The sequence below is a fragment of the Onychostruthus taczanowskii genome, unplaced genomic scaffold (genome assembly GCF_017590055.1).
Source record: "Onychostruthus taczanowskii isolate IOZ18803 unplaced genomic scaffold, ASM1759005v1 scaffold17, whole genome shotgun sequence".
Taxonomy (NCBI): Eukaryota; Metazoa; Chordata; class Aves; order Passeriformes; family Passeridae; genus Onychostruthus; species Onychostruthus taczanowskii.
Genome location: NW_024498906.1, coordinates 12,978,013 through 12,997,261, shown reverse-complemented (window position 1 = coordinate 12,997,261; position 19,249 = coordinate 12,978,013). Strand labels below are relative to the sequence as shown.

Below are 19,249 nucleotides of genomic sequence, written 5' to 3'. Positions count from 1 at the left end.
CACACGTAGCACTACCCCTGTCCATGGAAGGGAATGATCTTTAAGGCCCCTTCCAACCCAAGCCATTCTGTGATTCTTTTCCTTCACAGGGACAAGGAAAACTGAGGCTGAAGGAAAAGATAAAATAAATCTGCAGCTGTTTAGGGCTGACCTGGGGACTACCCTTTCAACTCCTCCATTTAGAAAGACCCATTCTCAAAAAATCCCCAAGCCTGTGGTTTTCCACATGGTGACTACATCAAGGGCAACAGCAAGAAACAGTTTGGTGGAAAGATCAAGAGGCTTAGGGTCAGCATTATTTAATATCTATATTTTTCACTTTTTAAATGTGTGGAAATGTTCCTTAATTTCTTGCTTCTCTGGAAGGTGGAGGGATGAAGAAGAGGATGCTGGAGACAGCAGGGATAGGAACAGGATAGGAACAGTTCAAGCTAAAGTTGTCTTCCCACCTGGGTTTTTCCAGATCTTCCCCCACCACTTTACACGCTCTTTCACACCACAGAGCTGCCAGTTTTCTTTCAGAGGCAAAACACAAAGGTGTTAACTTGAATTTCTATCCAGAGAGAGTGGTTGCATCCATCTAGCTCAGCTCCAGACCACTCTTGCAGCATTTTCTCCAATAAGCCCCAAGCCTGGCTGGTTATTTTCTTTTTGGGTTACTTTTTTCATCCTGCAGCTGTTGAGGGTGGTGAAGGATGGACAAGGATTGAACCAACCAACAAAGAAGGAACTCCCCTGAAACTTCCCAGATCAAAAAGCACACACAAAATTTTCTTTTCAAGAGGTTTTAATGAAGTCATATTTTTAAACCTCTCACACTGTACAACACATTTAACTGTACATCAAGCTCAGATAAAAAATAAAGCTTTCTTACAAAGTACGTTTTTCCAGTGATTTTTTTCTTTTTTTTTTTTTTTTGCAGTAAAAATAGCTGCTACATAAAACCCTCCTGATCTTTGAAAAGGAGTCACAGTTATTTCCAAAAATAGAATTCATATTTTAATCATACAGAATAAACTGCAGGAAGAGACAAGTGAACTGAAAAAATAAGGCTTGTATATAAATTCTTTTTAAAAGTACATGCATAGAAGTTGAAAAACATATGCCATTTATGAAGAAAAAAAGGTAATTTTACCCATATTAATATTTTTATTTTTCAGTTACAGAAGAAACCACAAACAGGCCCTTTTATGTCCCAGAATACAACATTAGTTTCCTGTAAAAATGCCAAAATGCACAAATAATTGCCAGCTTCAGACTTGGCAAAATCCTGAGCCCGGCCTCCCTCCCTGCCCCCCCAATGCATGCACACTGAGCATAGAACTTCTGCTGTCTCCCAGGCCAATTAGATATTTGCAGAAGTTTGTATATCCTAGACAAACATGAACCCCCCCCATCCCACATTTGATAAGTTTACATTCATCCTATTTCAAAACACACATACAATTAGTTTAATTTACACTATACAGTATCTGTTAAATAAGAACATCAGAGTTTCCAAAGGAATCACAGAATATATACAAACTGAATATTGAAATGGTATGATTTTCCTTCCCTTCTGTTAAAGGGTGGGTTTTTTGTTTTTTTTTTTGTTAGCAGTTGCTACATCTGGTTTTGGACACGAGAGTGTTTATGTACCTATGCAGCACATGTCTGGAGTAGTAACAATAATAATAACAATAACAAAACGTGCTTTAAAAGAAAATGAATACCTGTCTCCTTACTGCTCATTTCAAATAAATTAGTTTGTGTTTGTTTTTAAATAAACTGCATGAGGAGGGCAGTGTTTCAAAGACATCCCAGCAAAGAGCTCTGCTGCATCGCCGGTTTCTCACAGCCAACCTTTGGTTTCACAGCCAACCCATCCTTCCAGGGCAGTGCCAAAGCGCTTCGTAGGGCAGGGCAGGCAGCTGAAATGCTGACCCCAGGAGCATCCCCGTGGCAGAGCCAGGGCTGTGCCCACTCCCAGAGCCCCACCGAGCCCACGCTCCCATCCAGCTCTCCATGGTCACAAAATGAAGGTCCCGCTCTGCCTCCCCCCGAGCGCGGCGGGCCTGGCTGCCGCGGCTCCCGGGCATTGTCCCCACCGGTGACTCCAGACTGATGACCAGGGCCTGGGATCAGTCCTCGGTGTCGGGCTGCACGCCCAGCATGGCGTGCAGCTCCTCGGGGGTGTAGCCCAGCAGGTTGTGCAGGTCGCACACGAAGCGGTACACGTAGCGCTTGCCCGACGTCTTGTGGATGATGTTCTTGTCGTAGTAGTAGCGCAGGCCCCGGCTCAGCTTCTCGTAGTTCATCTTGGGCTTGTTCTTCCTCCTCCCCCACCGCCGTGCCACCTGCCAGAAAGCAAAATCCATTCAAAATTCGTTCCACTCATCTTCTGAATGGCTGATTAAATAAAACCCTTTCTCAGTCACAGCATTTTATTTGCTTTGGATGGCCCAACCTCGCCAGAGACGAGTTGGTAACTGATCCCACAAGAGACCTCAACAGCAGCTCCAGGAGGAGGTGGCTGAGAGCAAAGGTCACCTGTGGGAGCTGGCCCAGCTGTGACCCAGAGTCAGACAGATTTTACTCCAAAAGACCCAGGCTTGAGTTTCAAGCCCTGGGAATCATTTGTTTAACTTAGGGTGAGCTTGAGAGTTCCCCCCAGAAGCCTTTGGTGTTATGCTAAGTTGTCCAAGTTCTGCTCCCCTATTGGTTACTTGTTTCCTATATATGGTTATTGTTCTAGAATGTTCTACCCCCAGGTGTATATATTGTTGCTTCCCCTTTTTCTCAGGTCTGGGGATCCTTCCCCTCTACTGCTCTCCACGTTTGTTGTTTTCACCCTTTACTAAAGTTCCTTTTGGGCAACCCCATCGAATCTGCTCCTCCTCATTTTCACCACCCTTGCCCTGAAGTCAGGGAACCACAGAGGTTTGTCACAGCCACCCTCACTGCAACAGACACCAGTTTGTAGGGGATGGGCCAAAACATGCTTAAGGAGATCAGGTTTAGGGAGAAATCACAGAATATCCCAAGCTGGCAGTGTCCCACAGGGACCAAAGTCTAATTCCTGGCCCTGCACTGGACCACCCCAAGAAACACAGAATATCCTGAGCTGGAAGGAGTCACAGAACCAACCAGGCTGGGAAAGACCTTTGAGATCAAGCCCAACCTATGGCCCAACACCACCTTGTCATCCAGACCATGGCACTGAGTGCCACATCCAGTCTTTTCTTAAACACCCCCAGGGACAGTGACTCCACCACCAGTCCAGCTCCTGGCCCTGCACAGGACAAGCCCAAGAATCACAGAATACCCTGAGCTGGAAGGGACCCACAAGGATGCAAGCCCAACTCCTGTCCCTGCACAGACACCCCAACAATCCCATCTTGTGCCTGAGAGTTTTGCCCAAACACTCCTGGAGCTCTGGCACAATCTGCTCTCTCAAAAAGCACTTTTTTATCACTGATTTGCTATCAGGCAGCATGGGACAACTCTCTACTGTAAGTTCAATCCTATGAAGTTCCTTGGAGTTCATGATTCCTCTCCCTCTTTTTTTTTTTTTAAATCTAAAAGTTTCACTGGACTATTTATGCCATCTCTTAATACAATAATTTACCTACTGGAAACAGTATCAGAAAATCAAAATTAATCACTTTTAATGAATGAAGTTCCCAAAGTACTTCAAAAGCAGCATTACCATATTTGACGTGCAGTTAAACACACATTATATGCAAGACTGGGACCACAGAGGTCAGATCAGACCCCAAAATCTTTGTTTTCACCCCAGTTAGCCACATACCTCATCTGGGTCAGCAAGTTTAAATTCCCATCCATCTCCTGTCCAGCTAATGAATGACTGACAGGACTTGTCAGTCAGTAACTCCAGAAGGAATTGCCACAGCTGAATAGGTCCACTGCCTGTTGGGAAAGAGGAGACACAGAAAAACCACAAATTAATACCTCTGCCAGCTCTAACCACAAGCAATGTATGTGACCAGACTTGTATCACAGACCTAGTAATTAATCTGATTTATCTTTTTTATAGATCAGAAAGAAACCTAAGCTTTTACTCTATAGCACAAAACTGCTATTACCCATGTGAAAATGAAGTCAGGTTTTTCATGGAAACAAAGGATTTGACAAAAGTTATGGCTTTCCCTCGCATATGGATCCTTTAACCCTCACTCCCACCTCCCAAACAGCTGCATTTTGAGCTCCAGGCCTTGTCCTGAAGTCTTTGGCTTGGCAAAGATCCTACAGGAAAAAAACAATTTCAGCAAGGACTACAGCAACAAGGCCTCAACAGGCCTTAACAGCACCAGTGGGAATTTCCAAATCTGGGAGATTTTGTCCAAGCTCCTCTCTTTTTCAAACAGATCAAAAAGTGCATTTGATTTTTACTTGATCTGACATGCCTGCCTGTTCTTGCTTTGGGTGGATAATCCCTGAAACTTTGTTTGGTAACATAAAAACTAAAATTATTTGTGACTAGTGGTCTCTATCTCCCGTGGCACACACTTGGAGGGAACACTGATGTTACATAAAAAAATAGGAGTGACCATTTTGCCTCACCACTCACCAGTAAAGCCAGCCAGGATGGCTGCTGGTATAACTGGTTTCCCTTGCTCCACAGGATCACTCCTCTCTTGAATGTAGTCTTTGAAGGACATGGTAGGTTTGCTCAGGCACAGGGACTGGCTGCAGTCATCCTCAAAGCTCTCATAGGATGGCACACGCTGCAAATCCACCAGGGAGGATTGGCTGTTCCAGGACTGCAGCATGGAATCCGAGCTCTCGTAGCTCTCAGCACCGCTGTCGCTGGATTCGTGCTCTCTCAGCTTGCCTTCATCAAATAAAACAATGAAATAAAATACAGATAAATATATCTAATAATTATAATAAATATAACTGTAATACAATAATAATAATAATAAATATAAATAAAATACAGTGTTGGTGGTTTATTTCCCTCAATCCAGCCTGTCCATATAAATCATGCAAAGGAGGAAGAGGAATTCAGGACATAGCCTTGGCCCTGTGTTTATCATGCAGATAAGGACTCACCAGAGTTATCCATCAGCAAATTGAGATTGCTCCTTGGGAAATCTTGGTTTACTGCACAGTAGTTCACACTAACAGCATCTGCTTGGGTTTTAGGGAACAATGGGAAGTCTTGTTCTGGGTTGAGGAGATTGGGTGCCGTGGAAGTCTGACAGACGTCAGTCAGGAGACTGGGTTTGGGATAACTGAGGGGTTTAGGGTATCCAGGCATTTGCATTCCATAGGAATTCTGATCTACGTTAACAGCTGAAAAAAGAAACCAAAGATTTAGATGATTTTTTCCCTGGAGACCCTTAAACAAACTAATACACTAAATACACCAAATCAGATTCCACAAATCCCCCTCTCTAACTTGCCAGCCACAAATGCCCATTGTTCATTCTTCAAGGAAACTACAGAAAAAATTGGGGAAGTTTTAAGTGGTTTTGAGCAAGGCTCTCCCCATTATGTGGTGTAATCATGCTGAGCTGAAGCCTGACTGTGGTAGAATAAAACACAGCATCAATCAAACAATCCAAGGGAGCCAGCACTGCATCCCACACACTCCCAACAGCTCTAACACACTTCCAAAGCCTTTAAAAAGGCCTACACAGAATTCTTGCTGCTTCCCAGTTTTTGCCTCAGTTTGCTAGAGATGGGAGTGGTCATTCTGCTCCACAGATGGAGGACTTGGCATACCAAGAGGAAATTTAATTTTCTCAAAGCCTTTGCTCTTCAAACGACTTCCGATATAAATTAGGTGACAATTGAACAATACAAGGAAAGAAGGCTGGAGCAGCTGAAGTCAAATGTTCTCCTCAAGCACAGTAACTATTCTGGTGCTTTTTGTTTCTACCCTGGAATCTGTGACATGCTTAGAATAAACTGAGAAATATAAAATATGAATTTTTAAAAAACATACTTACTTAGGGAATTATTATTGACCCAGTGAGGAACTGAGGTGAGGTGAGAGTTCTCCACATATTGATCCTGTGTCTTCTCTTGGCTGTCTGGGGAGAAGAGAGAAAGAGAAAATTTGGGTTTATAGTTTTAAAGATCCAACCTGTATGCCACGGAAAGCTTCTGACTCTTGGGAGTATTTTGGGGTCACCATTCACCAAAATTTTTTTATTATCATGCTGTATTTGTATTGCATTCTCTCTCATGACAGAAATCACACCACAAAAACCCAACCAACTTCCAACAGGCTTTAAAACCATCACACCAACTGAATTTTCCCATAAACCTTAAAACCAACAAAAACTGCAATGTGCTTTAAAGTCCAACAGTTGGTTAACTTTGTATTTATGGGGTTAACTGTTTTATTTATGGGGTATTTACAGTGGTCGTACCCCAATCTCACTTATTCCAGTGATCTTCCCAAATAAAACCTGCCCACAAATGTACTCAGCCTGCACACAGAATGCCTGCAGCCATCTGCATCTGTGCTTTGCATACCAAGGAGGTACTGACAGTGCTGATAATGCTTTTATTAAGCAAGTTTTAAAGTTCATTTCGAGTTTTCATATGCAATAAAACCCTTCATAGTGAAACCAGTGTTGAAATCGAGTCACATTTCTGTTTCTGTTAGGAGAGCCCTAAACCAAAAGCTTTTTCTAGCTCTCTAACTACCTTTTATCATCTGTTCCAGGTGTTCCCACAGAATATCACCCACATAGTCAGGTGCCAGTTCCAGGAAACGCTCCTTGCCCAGGTTGCACAAGTCTTGGCCGCTCATAAGAAACTGATGGAAGTTCACATTTGCCAAGCTGAATTCATTGGTAGCCCATGAAAGCCACTGGCAAACTTGTTGTTCAGTCCACAGCCAGGGATCTGCAGGACAGGAAGGATCCAACATTTAGAGATAACTCCTGGCCCTTGTCAAATAATCTTCCTTAGAAAGCAGTGAATTAAAAAAACTAAAATTGTTTAGCCGAGTTATCGAGATGTGAATGAATTCAGAATGAATGTATTCTTGAATTTATAAAAAAGCCAAACAACCCAGTCCTCTCTTTTCTTTCTGCATTCACTTGCAACCAGAGATGTCCTCAGCTTGCTTGACTCTCTCTTGCTGCCAAAGCATGAGCTCTCCATGCACCCATTTTTAACACCAGCAAGTCTGGCCTCTCCAAGGCAAGCTGTGCCAGATTCACATAGGATCCATTCTTGTATTTCCTACTGACATCATTCTTTCCTTTTCAAAGAGCAGCTATTCAGCCTCCTCCTTAGCATTAAAAGAAAAAAAAAAAAAAAGAGCTTATAAATAGCAAACACTTACTATTTGGGATACCCAGCCGACACTGTTCCTTTGTGAAACCACTGAAAGTATCTTTCAGGGCCTGACTCATCACAGCCTTGCTGCACGGGGTTAACAGAGGCAATTCACAGTTGTTCGACTCTGCAAGAAAAGAAAAGGGGTGGAGGGGAGGAAGAAGACACATTAACTTCAGGGCACTGAAAGGACTGCTTGGCTTTTACCATTTGAAGAATTAAAAAAAAAAACCATGCTAAAAAGTTGGTGTTTTAAAAACAGATCACCGTGCTCTAAAATCTCTGTGCTACTTGTTTGATAACGTTGCATCACTAATTAGAGCTTTGCAGCTTTCCATGCATAGATCCTTATTTACTCTCAGTAGTTACACAAAGTGCCTTTGTTGCAGGGAAATTTTATTATTTTTTTAAGGGGAATGAGACTGCTTATTCCTATTTTACCACCTATAATTTGCCCTGAGACTTCCCTGCAACTCCAGACGATCTTTATTTAATTTGAGAGCTAAGTAACTGACAGCAGGGTTGTGAAAAGCCAGCTTGCACTACTCAACACAACATTTCTGACCTTATCATATCCCATCACCCAGGCACATGGTGCAATGGATTATTCCATCATCTGGACCAAACAAGTGTGACTGGTAACAAGCTGGGGGTGAATAATGCATCCAGCCACAAAGCTGGCACCATTATATGTCAGTAAAAATCACTGATTGACTTCACTGACTTTCAAATTTACAAGAAGATTCTATTTTAAGGATAAATTCAGCTCCCACTCAGCTTTTCTTATTGGTCAATTTTTACCAGAAGATGCCTCATTTTATCACAGAATGATGTCACAGAATGGTTTGGGCTGGAAGGGACCTGAAAGCTCATCCAGTGCCACCTCCTGCCATGGACAGGGACACCTTCCACTGTCCCAGCTGCTCCTGGCAGATTCCAAATCACTTCAGAGCTGTGCAGCTCTTCTTGCTCTCCCAGACTATCTACAGGCTGCACTTGTGCTTAACTTCTGCTTTTACCACACCCTTCCTAATATCTGCAAGCACCTGCTTTGCTGACCAGAGCAGGTGACTGATTAGAATCACACTAGAACAAAGGACCTGTGGTTTTCTGGGTTTGAGGGCTTGAGGTTTTTTTTTCCTTTCCCTAAGGGGAGATAAAAGCAGCATCAGGTAAAATATCTACGTTTTGTCAGGGATTTTAGGCAAGGATATGTAGGGCACTCTTGGTGGGATACTGACCTACATACACATAAATAAAATAAACAAAAGAATCTTAAAGCATCCCCACCCTGATTTTTAAAATAAGGAATGAAACATACTGAGATCTAACACCAGAGAATCAAAAAAGCTTTCAGAATATTGGCACTTTAATTATGATTGAGATGTTGCAAATTTAAATACACAAACCCCTCTTTTTAAAGATTTTTAAACTCTTAGCTCTGCTTAAGCTCCTACTAAGGCTTTTTCCATGAAAAAACAGTCTATTAGGCTACTGTATCCCAGTTCCTATTTCTTTTCAGTACAGAAAACAAGAACTATCCACAAAGAAACTCACATGAATAAAACCAAGCACGTACACAGAAGTCTGTATTAAACCACATCTTTTTAGGGAAATCCACATTGCACACCCACAAAATGTTAGTTAGACCCCAAAAATTTCTGATCTGCTGACTGGACTAAAGAGCAAAGTGAAGATTTACCATAAGAAGTGGAGTCAAATCCTGTTGGCACTTCCTGAAGTGTTTGGTCTTCACTGAGTGAGAAAAAATATCCAGCAAAAAGCGAGTTTGAGCTGTCAAAGGTGTCAAACGCTGGCTGACGCTGCAAAGGAACAGAATAAACACAGAACCACGTCAGCATTTTGCTGGAGAGCTGTGAACTCCTCTGCTAGGAAGTGTCTGGGTTTGGTTTCCTAGATCTGGAGATCATGCACAACCAGTATCTTGAATGAGCCAGCTTTGAAATGTAACCACAATGAGGGCACAGCTTCTGCTACGTGAATAAAACCCACTGATAAGGGCCCTCGAGGTGGGGGCTGTTCTGCAGCTTGCAGTAAAGCCAAATCAAGATATTCTTAGTTGTTTTTTTTTTTTCCTGTAATTGAGGCTTTTAACAATAGACAATACAAATGTGTGTGTATTAATACATATTTATTTCCAGGTACATTTTAAAGAAATCCTCATTTCCTTAACCCTTTAAATTCATTATCCGCTCGATGAAGATCTGATGGCAGATCAGTAAATTATGGGAAAACTGCCAGTAGATTTATGAATTTGGTTTTTTCTTCGAAAGGATAAAAAACTCATCTGAACCACATCAACTGAAGCTACACAGCCAGCTTTACAGGACTAGAGGAAGGATGTTGCAGCAACTTTTACATTTCTGCCTTACTGGATTTGCCAGCAACCACATTTTGAAGTCTTTCAAGTGCTCAGATGCTCAGTGAAACACTTCTACTTTCATTTTACAGCAAGGGATAAACAAGACTGATAAAAATGCTCCAGATAAAAGTGGATTCTACTGATATACTGACATTCAAGAAATATTGTTGTATTTTGAAAACCTAACTCCTTTCAAACTTGACTTGAGCCAACTGTGTATGCCAGAAATACTGGCATGAAATTACTAAATTCCCCCCAACCACTTTAGTCTTTGGGGGGCAGAAGGAATGTGAGCAGAGGAGGAAGTAACTTCAAAAACAACTTATGAAACTTGCTTCTTAGTCACAGGGAAACCCTATTTGCAACATCTTGAGGCAAAGATGGATAAAAGTTGCCACTGAGATTTTTCTCAAGGCACTTGAGGACAGAACACTGCTCTGGAAGGCTGCAGCTGGCCCATGGCAGCTCCCACCCTTCAGGGAGCTGGAGACAAAGGCAACTTGCAAATGTTTATTTGGTTTAGGCAAACATCGATTTGCCAGCTTGTGCCAAAGGGGTGGATTGAGCTGAGGACAAGGCAAGGATTTTTCAGGGCAGTATTCACGTGCAAGTCAAAAAGCAACCCAAACTATGTTCCTGGAAAAGCAAATTAGGATTAATTTTCCCTCTCATTCCCTAAATTTTCCCATAAAAATCTCCTGGCCAGCAGGGACAAATTGTGGATCTCTGTTTCAGGTACTCCTCAAGTCAAAGCCAGCCCTTGGAAAGGCTCATGTGTGAATAAAACAAGTTAATAACATCTGCCAGATCTGCTGGTAAAAGATTCTTTATACATTACTAGATAAAAGCTCTGACTCATCTCTAGTACCTAAAAGAAAGGGCAAGTTCTTTCAACACAATCTGGAAACTCCTGCATTTTGTGTAGATGGCTGACCCTTCTCCTGAGTCACTGGAAAAAATGCTGTGGCATGTGAATGAGTAAAATCCATACCGTGCTAGTTTCGTATTTCAAAAGGGAGAAAATTAATGTGCAAGCATGTTCTTCATTTAATAGTAGTAAAAGAGGAAAAACAAAGCAGGATGAATTCTGCTCGCCCTATCAGTTTCACAACTACTTTTTTTGGCTTTTCAATACATGTAATTATTGCAGAGCAAAATAAAATGGAATGTGAACAGCTACAGCACAGCAGAACACAAATCTCTGACTTCATTCTATGACAACTGAACACTGAATAACTGCTCAGAGCAACCACTGTTTTAAGAGCACAAAGATGTTAAGTTGGGGATTTCTTGGATCTTTTTGTGAAGAGAAAAAAAGGTTAAGAGGGGACATAAAGCATCACAGCAGTCAGCACCCCAGAGCCTCACTGATTCTGCAAACCATGGCCATTCCTCAAAGCTAATGAGAGCAGAAAGGGTTTCCCTAACCTTTACTTGGTTTACATTAATCAATTTTTTTATCAAAAATTGATACTGGGATTAAAAAGCAACTTGCATGAATGAGGAGGGGGGAAGCCCTTTAAGACTGAGCCTTTAAAGTCTGCTGACCATAGTTTGTAAATTCCTTTCAAAACAAGGTAACAGACACAGTCTACCTAAAGATAAAATAAATTTAATGATCTTTGGAGTTATTACAATGTATTTGGCTTCCACTAATAACAGCTGGAAGTGAACAACCTACTTTTAATCCAAACAAGGTTCAGGAAGGTACCAAACCTGAGCAGTCCTATCAGGACAGGCCTCTGCCAGTCTCTTCAAATTAAAGACACAAACCCTCTCCTGCTGCCCATCCTTTAGTCTTTACTTCAGCAGAAGTTCCACCAACACCAGCAAATTTGAGCTCAGTTCTTGTCTACCTCTTTTAAATACTTAGGATTTAGGGAATGGAGAGAGGGAGCTTTGTTGGGGGAGAAGGTTGAGGGTTCAAGATTTGCACCTTCCTATTTCAGTCCTGCTTTTCACATCTCTGTGGAACTCAGTGGGAATAGTCTGGCAGAAGATTAGAGGGGAGCAATGAAACCTGTGCTCACTTGGCTTGTCCAATTCCTGTTCTAGCACTGCAGGAACACAACAGAAGCACTGGCTGGGAGCTGCCCCAGCTGGGATTGGGAGGTGACAGCTCCAGGGTACTCACCTTGAGCATTCCTCTGTACATGTTGGACACGGGAGCTACTTGATCCATGTTCCTGACCCCAAAGTCACTCATCTGAAAAAGGAGAGGGGTCCCGTTAAATCCACAGCCAAAGGAGGGGGAAACAGATGTTACCAGATGTTACCAGATGTACCCTGCTCCAGCTCTGGGCATGGAGAAGCTCTGGCAATGAGATACAGGGAAAGCTTTTCCAACATCCCAACCACACAGGGCAGCTCCCACCTTATTTTTCAGCTGGGAGAGCTTTCACAGAATTTGTGTTTGCCTGCAAAGCCCACAGAAACTCCTTCCCCACCGAGTATTTGTCTCTTTGGGGTATTTTCACCCATTATCTTAGGTAATCAGTTTTGTGTTGTTTTTCCTTACTCTGTGCCCTTTCACAGGCCATGATTCACTTCAGACTTTGGCTTTCAGAGGAAGAGGAGTGACAGAGTGACACCGTGATACACCTTCACCTCCTGCATTCACCCCTTCAATAATCAGAGAAGCCAGATCCCAGTGTCCACGACCTCCTGCCTTGACTACTTTACTCCAAACCACATTATCTGGTACATTTTCTAAACAGAGGATTAAAAACATTTATAAAGCTTTAGAGGGCTTAAGTTTTAATTGAAAAGGGGTTTATGCAGTGAAATTCCCTTTTTAAAGGGCTGATAATGGGACCACTATCAATATGTTCATGCCACTGAAGTCAAACCTCTATCATATTGCCTTTATTACCAGGAACAGAGTTGTGTGAGGCCTGTGTGACTTTTCTCCTATATATCACTTAAGGAGAAGAGTGATAAGATTAATATCTAATGGGAAAGATCAAACATAAGGAATAAAGCCAGTTTTATGGCCATTGTTCAGGTTTATCGTGATGCTGCAATTCAGGTGTCAGTGACCGATACCTTATCAAGCTACATTCTTAATTTTCCTTCCCTTTTTTCTCAGCGTTGGGCTGAATTCCCTTGCCCCACAGCAAGTGCCTGAAAACGTGCACTTTTACTTAAAACAGCCACAGAGGACACCATCAAGATTTCCACAAAACTGTGATCACTTACTACAAGCCAAATCGATCACTCACCATGTTAACAGGAGGGGGAAAAAAAATCACTTTAAAATTCAGAAAAAATCGCAAATTAGGATCTTAATAAACTAAGCCCAGCTTGTTGAAAATGGCAACACAGTCAAAAGCCGTCCATATAAACAGAGAGGAAAATAAAAACATCCAACAGCCAAAGACAAGGAACCCTTTCATCCTTTTAAATAGCTGATCACTTAAAAATAAAACTAAAAAAAAAAAAAAAGAAAGCAAGAGTGCTTAACATGAAAGGCCTATTTCAACTTGACTGGGCCTTATAATTGAAACAAAATAAATCAACTGACACGGAAAAGAATATTCATTAATGTTACTCAAAAAGTGCAATCTACTGAATGATGTTTTTTACCTCAAACAGCACGTACAAATATTTGATCTAAATTACACATCTCATTGAGCAGCAAAGAATTTCACACAGCGTGAGTCTCACTCAGCAAGCATCCTAATCTGTTCATTAAATTTGCCACAGTTTAAACAACTGTTTATCCTTGCATTTGGCTGGGCTTTTTAAAAAGTATATGGCGATTTCCAACACCCTTTGTTTTGCCTTTGAATTCTGCTCTGGTGGCAGGGATAACTGGCTTGGGGATTTGAGTATTTGTGAGAAAATTGTATGTATATTCTGTAAGTTGAGGTCTGATCCCTGGCTAAGAGTACAAATAAGATTCCTGGCACTTGTGTGCAATTCTGACCTCTCCACAAATCCTGTTAGACACTTCCCCGTCCACTAAAAGGGCTGGGATTCTCTCCTTCCTGTCTTTTTTTTTTTTTTTTTTTTTTTTTTTTTTTGTTTCTTTAGAGACGTTTAGGGTCCTAAGACAAAAGGTTTATACCAAGTGTTGATTACACGGCATTGCTCATTAACCCAAGCCCCTGTTTCTCCATGCTGGGTTTGTTTGAAGGAAAGCTTTGGAAAAATGAGACCCCGAGCTCTGGCTGAAAAACACATGGAGATCCTCAGCATGTTCTGCAACACTCCAGCTTTCTTCCTCCAGCCGAGTATCTCAAGCTGAGGAATTTCCATATCCTCTGCTCATCCCACATCAGTTCTCTCCCCATCTGCAGCACAAATTTCCAGCCCTGAGATACGAAACCCTTACAGAAAAACAGAGCTGGAAAGGCACGGCGGATTGGCACAGAGGGTTAAACCTACCTTTCTGCTGGACTTAGAAAGCTGCTGGGTTGGTTTTTTTTAAGTTCAGAAAAGCCACTACGGCCCAACACGGTGTGACTGGGCCTCACCCCCAACTCCTCCACTAATGCTGATGACTGCGACTTGCCAGCTATAATTGGTTTAACTGGCAGGACACCTTCCTCAACACCCCCGCATAGCTGAGTGGGTGAACCAGAACAGGGTCAACAGGATCAGGCACTTATTAACTAATACTCCTGAATTCTGATCGCCTCCTTTTCAGCAGCAGCAGCCAGGTGCCTGCCCACAGCTGGGCACAGCTGGGCAGCATCCACATGGACAGGGGATGTCCCCGATGTCCCTTCAATGTTATTCCTCCTTGGTTTTTTGGGGGTATTTTTATAGAGGGGAGAGCGGCCAGGGGGATATGATGCCTGGTTGTTGCTTTTCTTTTAAATGCTATTTTTTTTTTCAGGGGAACAAACAGCCTCCTTACGAAGAGGGTAGGAGAGAACGGCGTGCCCCGTGCAGCCCCCGAGCTCTGCCGGGAGCCAGCCCGGCTCCTCACACACATGACACACGCTTCGCCCACGTAAAAAAAACTTCGGTGGGCAGATCACACAGCACAGCGTTTGCTTTTTTTTTTTTTTCCCCCCCCCCAAGTCCCTTTAAAGTCCTAACCAAATCCAGAGCGCGCTGCCCATTAACCCCTTCCTGCCGGGAGCGCGGCATCCCCCGGGGGATGAGCCCTTGGCCGCTCCCCTCAACCCCTCACGGCGCCCGGGGGAGGCCGATCGGGGCGTCCGGGGCTGCGATCGCCATCCCCGAGGAGAATCCGCGGCACCCAAGGGTCGGGTCGCACCAGCGAGGAGGGCAGCATCAGCCAGGAGAGCTCCCGGAGCTCCGATGAGCCCTTTTCCCTTTCCTCCCCGCTCGGTTCCCCCGCCTCACCTGGCCCTCGATGCCGGCGTTCCTGCGCTCCCTCCCCGGCGGCGGCCCCGGCCCCACACGCGGCGTCCAAGGGATCGAGGCGCCGCTGCCTCTCGGCGAGCCAAAATATCCTCGATGCGGCCGCGCCGGCCAACAACAACAACAGCGCTGATCCCGGCGGAGAGTCCCGGCCAAAGGAGGGGGGCACAGAAGGGGCGGGATGCGGCGGGCAAGGCAGGCGGGTGCCCGCGCTGCGTGGGCGCTGCCGGCCGGGCCGCGGGTGCGGGCGGCCCGCGGTGATGCTGCGCTGGTTCCGCGCTGGTTCCGCGCTGGTTCCGCTGCCTCTCGGCTCCTCTCCGCGCTGTGCCGCCTGCCCGCCCTCGCAGGCGTTCTTCAGCGGGCGGGGGGAGGCGGCCGGACCCGCCTCCCCCAAGCCCGGCCCCTCCGCTTGTTGTCGTCGCTGGTACCGGCACAGCCGCGCTCCGCCAGCGCCGGGGATGCCGAGAGCGGCTCGCGGAGGAAAAGTGGGGGCAAAAAAAATGCTGGTTTGTGTCGTTCCGAGAGAGGGATGTTGTTTTATAAATTTTGTTTCCTCCCCGGTTATGTGTGAGATAATTCATGCCGGACGTTTTCCGTGTTTGTTTTTTAATTAATACTTCAGGTCGAGATGGGTGAGATGAGGAGGGTTAACCACTAAAATTACAAATGGAAATAGTGAATTTGGACATCAGGATGAATTTCTTCACAGAAAGGCTGATTAAGGCATTAGAACTGCCCAGGGAGATGCTGGAGTCACCATCCCTGGAGGTTTCGGCACTCGGTGCCATGGTTTGGTGCGCTGTCAAAAGTTGGACTCGATGCTCTCCAGAGATCTTTTCCAACCTGCTGCTGTGTTTTTTCTCAGTAAACTGCGACACTCGGTGCGGTGGAAGTTCAGCGATTATGTCATGTCGCACCTTCCACAATTATTTTGGGGAGTTCTTAATATAAAACGGGATGCGGCGCGGAAAAGCTGCAGCCTGCGAATCGCAGATCCCGACGCTGCAGCCTGTGAAACAGAGTTGGCGTTCCTCACACCTTGGGAAAAAAAAAAAATTTGGTGGCCCTTGCAAAGTTGCAAGGAGCTCAGTGAAGTAAAGTAACTTTCTGCTGAATTTATTTTGTGGAAGTGAGTTCCCCCTGAGAGATTTTGTGGACACAGGCCTGGGTGGCGTTTCTTAGGTTGGAGCCACCTAACTTGCCTGATTCTCTTGCCAAATCACCTACAAATGATTTATAATGTTATTAAACACTTTGTGTGCCTTCAGACAAAGGAGCCATGTGCCCTTCCCAGCTGGTTGACCATTGGAGCCACCCTTTCCTCTTGCTGCCCCCTTGACTTCCCTGGATGTGCAGTGAACACCAGGGATCCAAATTGCACTTAGAATCAAGCTTGCTGTTACATCTTGCTTTATTTAAAGCCCCATTTCAAATTAACAACTGTGTCATGGAGTTTTAACTTTTTTTAAAATAAGAGCCCACTAACTGCTGTTTCTCAGCTCCTCCCCAGATTTCAGCTGATCCTCTACCTTTGCCTGTGAATATTTTTGCCATTAAAAAGCCACAGTTTCTTCAGCCTTGCTGATGCAATTGTCAGGGCTCCCTCCTGTATCTTCCAGCTATTTCTGGAAAAAATTGGATTTTTTTTCAGTATTTCTTTCAAACTCCTCAGAAAACTTTCTCCTTAGAAAAGCAGGATATATTTCATCCCTTAGGGTCAAATGTTACTGGGAAAATTGTGACAGTCTACTTTGAGAGGCTTAAAGATGTGTCTTGATTATGCCAATGACATTTCTTACTCCAGGAGAGCCCTGATCTAATAAGGCAACATCTGCTACAATCCTAGGGGAAACCATTAAAAACTGTATGTCAGCTGCATAGCAATTTTAATTATAACACTGACAAAAACAATTATGACACCCTTTTTATAGGGGAAACATCTGTCAGAAAGATAAGATGAAAGGCTGGGAGTTATTTATTTCTTGCTAAATTAACATTCTGGGACCCAGAGCAAAATTGTTAACCTGGCCATATTTTGCTCTATTGAAAGGTTGCATTTTTAGAGCAGTTCTTCTTATGTAAGAGTATTTAAGTTCATTAAATTTTACTTATTGTTAGTGTAGAAATAGACTTCATTAGAAGTGGTTTGTGCTTAGTGGGCTGGATGATGTATGAGGAGGGGCTGGGGGAGCTGTGTTTCATTAGTTTGGAGAAAAGCAGGCTAATGGGGAACCTCATTGCTAATTTCAACTCCTTAATGGGAGGTTGGAGCAAAGGGAGAGCCGGGCTCCTCCAGAGGTGCACAGTGGCAGCAGGGAAAATGCCAATTCAATATTTGGGAATGAATATTCCCAGTGTGAGTGAAAGTTTCATCTGGGGGAGTCTCTGATCTGGAGTGGCCAAAGCCCAGAGCAAGCCCAGCAGGTCAGAGCAGAGAGCTGAAACTTTCCTCTCCAGTCCAAGTTCCTCTTTAATTCTGTATCCCCTCTGCACAGCTCATTTCCAAAATGTCACATCATTAACTTAGAGACTCAAAGGAGAAATAGGTTTGGCTTGGTTTTTGTTTTGTGCCCGTGTGTTTGGTTCTATTTTAAGAATTGTCCGTCCTCCTCACAATTTTCTGTGGTTTTATTCCTGCGTGTGTTGGCACTCTGTGAGCCAGAGACAAAAGGGGGAGTTATGTATCAATTTAAAGATAATTGAATCAGCATCTAGCTGCAATCTTCTGAGATATTTTTTGCTGATATTTTTCTTTTCTTTTTTTTTTTTTTGGGAAAACTAGCTGTGGTGCTCAAGAGTGAAGTAGCTAAAAAGGGAAAAGAAAAAAACAAACTGATAAAGAATAAAGAAAAAAACATTGCAAAGTTCTATTTTCTGTGGTAATCTTCATAGATAAGACTTTTTTCAGTCCTTCTCAATCATATTTTTTTTTGTTTGAATGAGGACCTATGCTGAAAGTGAGTTCTGTTTTGGTTTTTTTTTTTTTTGACTGCCTTTCTCTGCAACAGTGCCTCAGAAATAAACAGAAGTTACTTTCTTGTAGTACATTAAAATAAAAGAGCCAGTTAGATTTTTTTTTTTTTTAAGTACCTGGCAATGGATGGCTGTCCAAGGGGATTATTTGGCCCCATATTTCTGATCTGAGCAGCTGCAGGGCTGAGCTCACTGGAGGGAGAGAAGGGCAGCAGCTGATGGTCAGGGAAAGCCTTCATTGCTGTCTGCACACCATATTCTCACTGGGCACAACAAAGAGGGGGAACAAGATCCTAAAAATGCCGAGGTTTGAAGCGTGGAGGGGGAATGTGAGGAGGCAGGTATGTGGCAGGGCAGCATTGCAGCTCCGGAGCAGCTGTGACTTACTCCTCCAGAATTCCTCTTGCGCCACAGAGGCAGAGGGACACACACGGGAGTGAAAATCCCTGTCGTGCTGTCCCTCATCTGCATGTTGGCTCAGCTCCTCTGCCTGGGGAGGCTTGGGGTGCACGTGTTCCTTCTCCTTCTCCTCCTCTTCTTCCTCCTTCTCCTCCTTCTCCTGGAGCAGCTCTTTCCTGGGATCCCCAAAAATGTCTGGTGTGCCAGAAGAGCCCTGCACCTCCTCGCAGTGCTCCTGGCATCCCTGCAGCACCAGGGATGCCTCCTCCAAAGCGAGTTTGCATTCAGCAGCATAAATAAACAGAGCTATCCTGAATTTGAAAGGAAAGGCTGTATATTTGTGCCCCTAAAAAAGACAATTAACAATGAAGCTCCAGTGGTGGCGGCCGGCTGTAAGTTCACAGAGTGAAGGGTCTCAGGAAATAACATCTTTGAAAAATAAAGGCCCAGCTCTCCCAGCTTGAAATAGCAACTTCAAACAAGGCACTGTTATGGTTGAAACAAAGGATGAAACTCATTTACTCTGCCATTCAAACTCGACTGAAACAAAATATTTATACAGGTTTGGTGGGGGGGAAAGGGGGGTGTCGGATGGCTTTTCACTCAGACATAGATTGTTCACTGAAATAAATTGTTCAGCTGAAATAAAACACGGCTGGCTGTCCCCACTGGAGAGTTCTCCCCACGGTGTTTGGTGCACAGAGTGTGACCAAGGTAATTTCTGCGAAGGCATGGCAGTGAGTCACAAAGTGCAGTGAGTTATTTGTGTGTGTGTGTCATTACTCTGAGCACATGCAAACCAACACGGCTAATTACTGCCCAGGAAAAAAAAAAATACTGTGCCAAAGTTTGAGC

General features: G+C 43.9%; 1 protein-coding gene across 1 annotated transcript; it reads right to left on the bottom strand.

Annotated features, from left to right (window-relative positions):
* Positions 1-769: 769 nt before the first annotated feature.
* On the bottom strand, positions 770-15,356 carry ETS2 (ETS proto-oncogene 2, transcription factor). Its single transcript, XM_041399983.1, has 10 exons — positions 15,005-15,356; positions 11,820-11,891; positions 9,005-9,125; positions 7,310-7,429; positions 6,664-6,864; positions 5,958-6,041; positions 5,056-5,298; positions 4,571-4,834; positions 3,791-3,909; positions 770-2,336 (listed from the first exon to the last, which is right to left on the bottom strand). Exons 2-10 carry the CDS (start codon positions 11,889-11,891, stop codon positions 2,121-2,123), a joined length of 1,440 nt encoding a protein of 479 aa, XP_041255917.1. The 5' UTR covers positions 15,005-15,356; the 3' UTR covers positions 770-2,120.
* Positions 15,357-19,249: the final 3,893 nt, after the last annotated feature.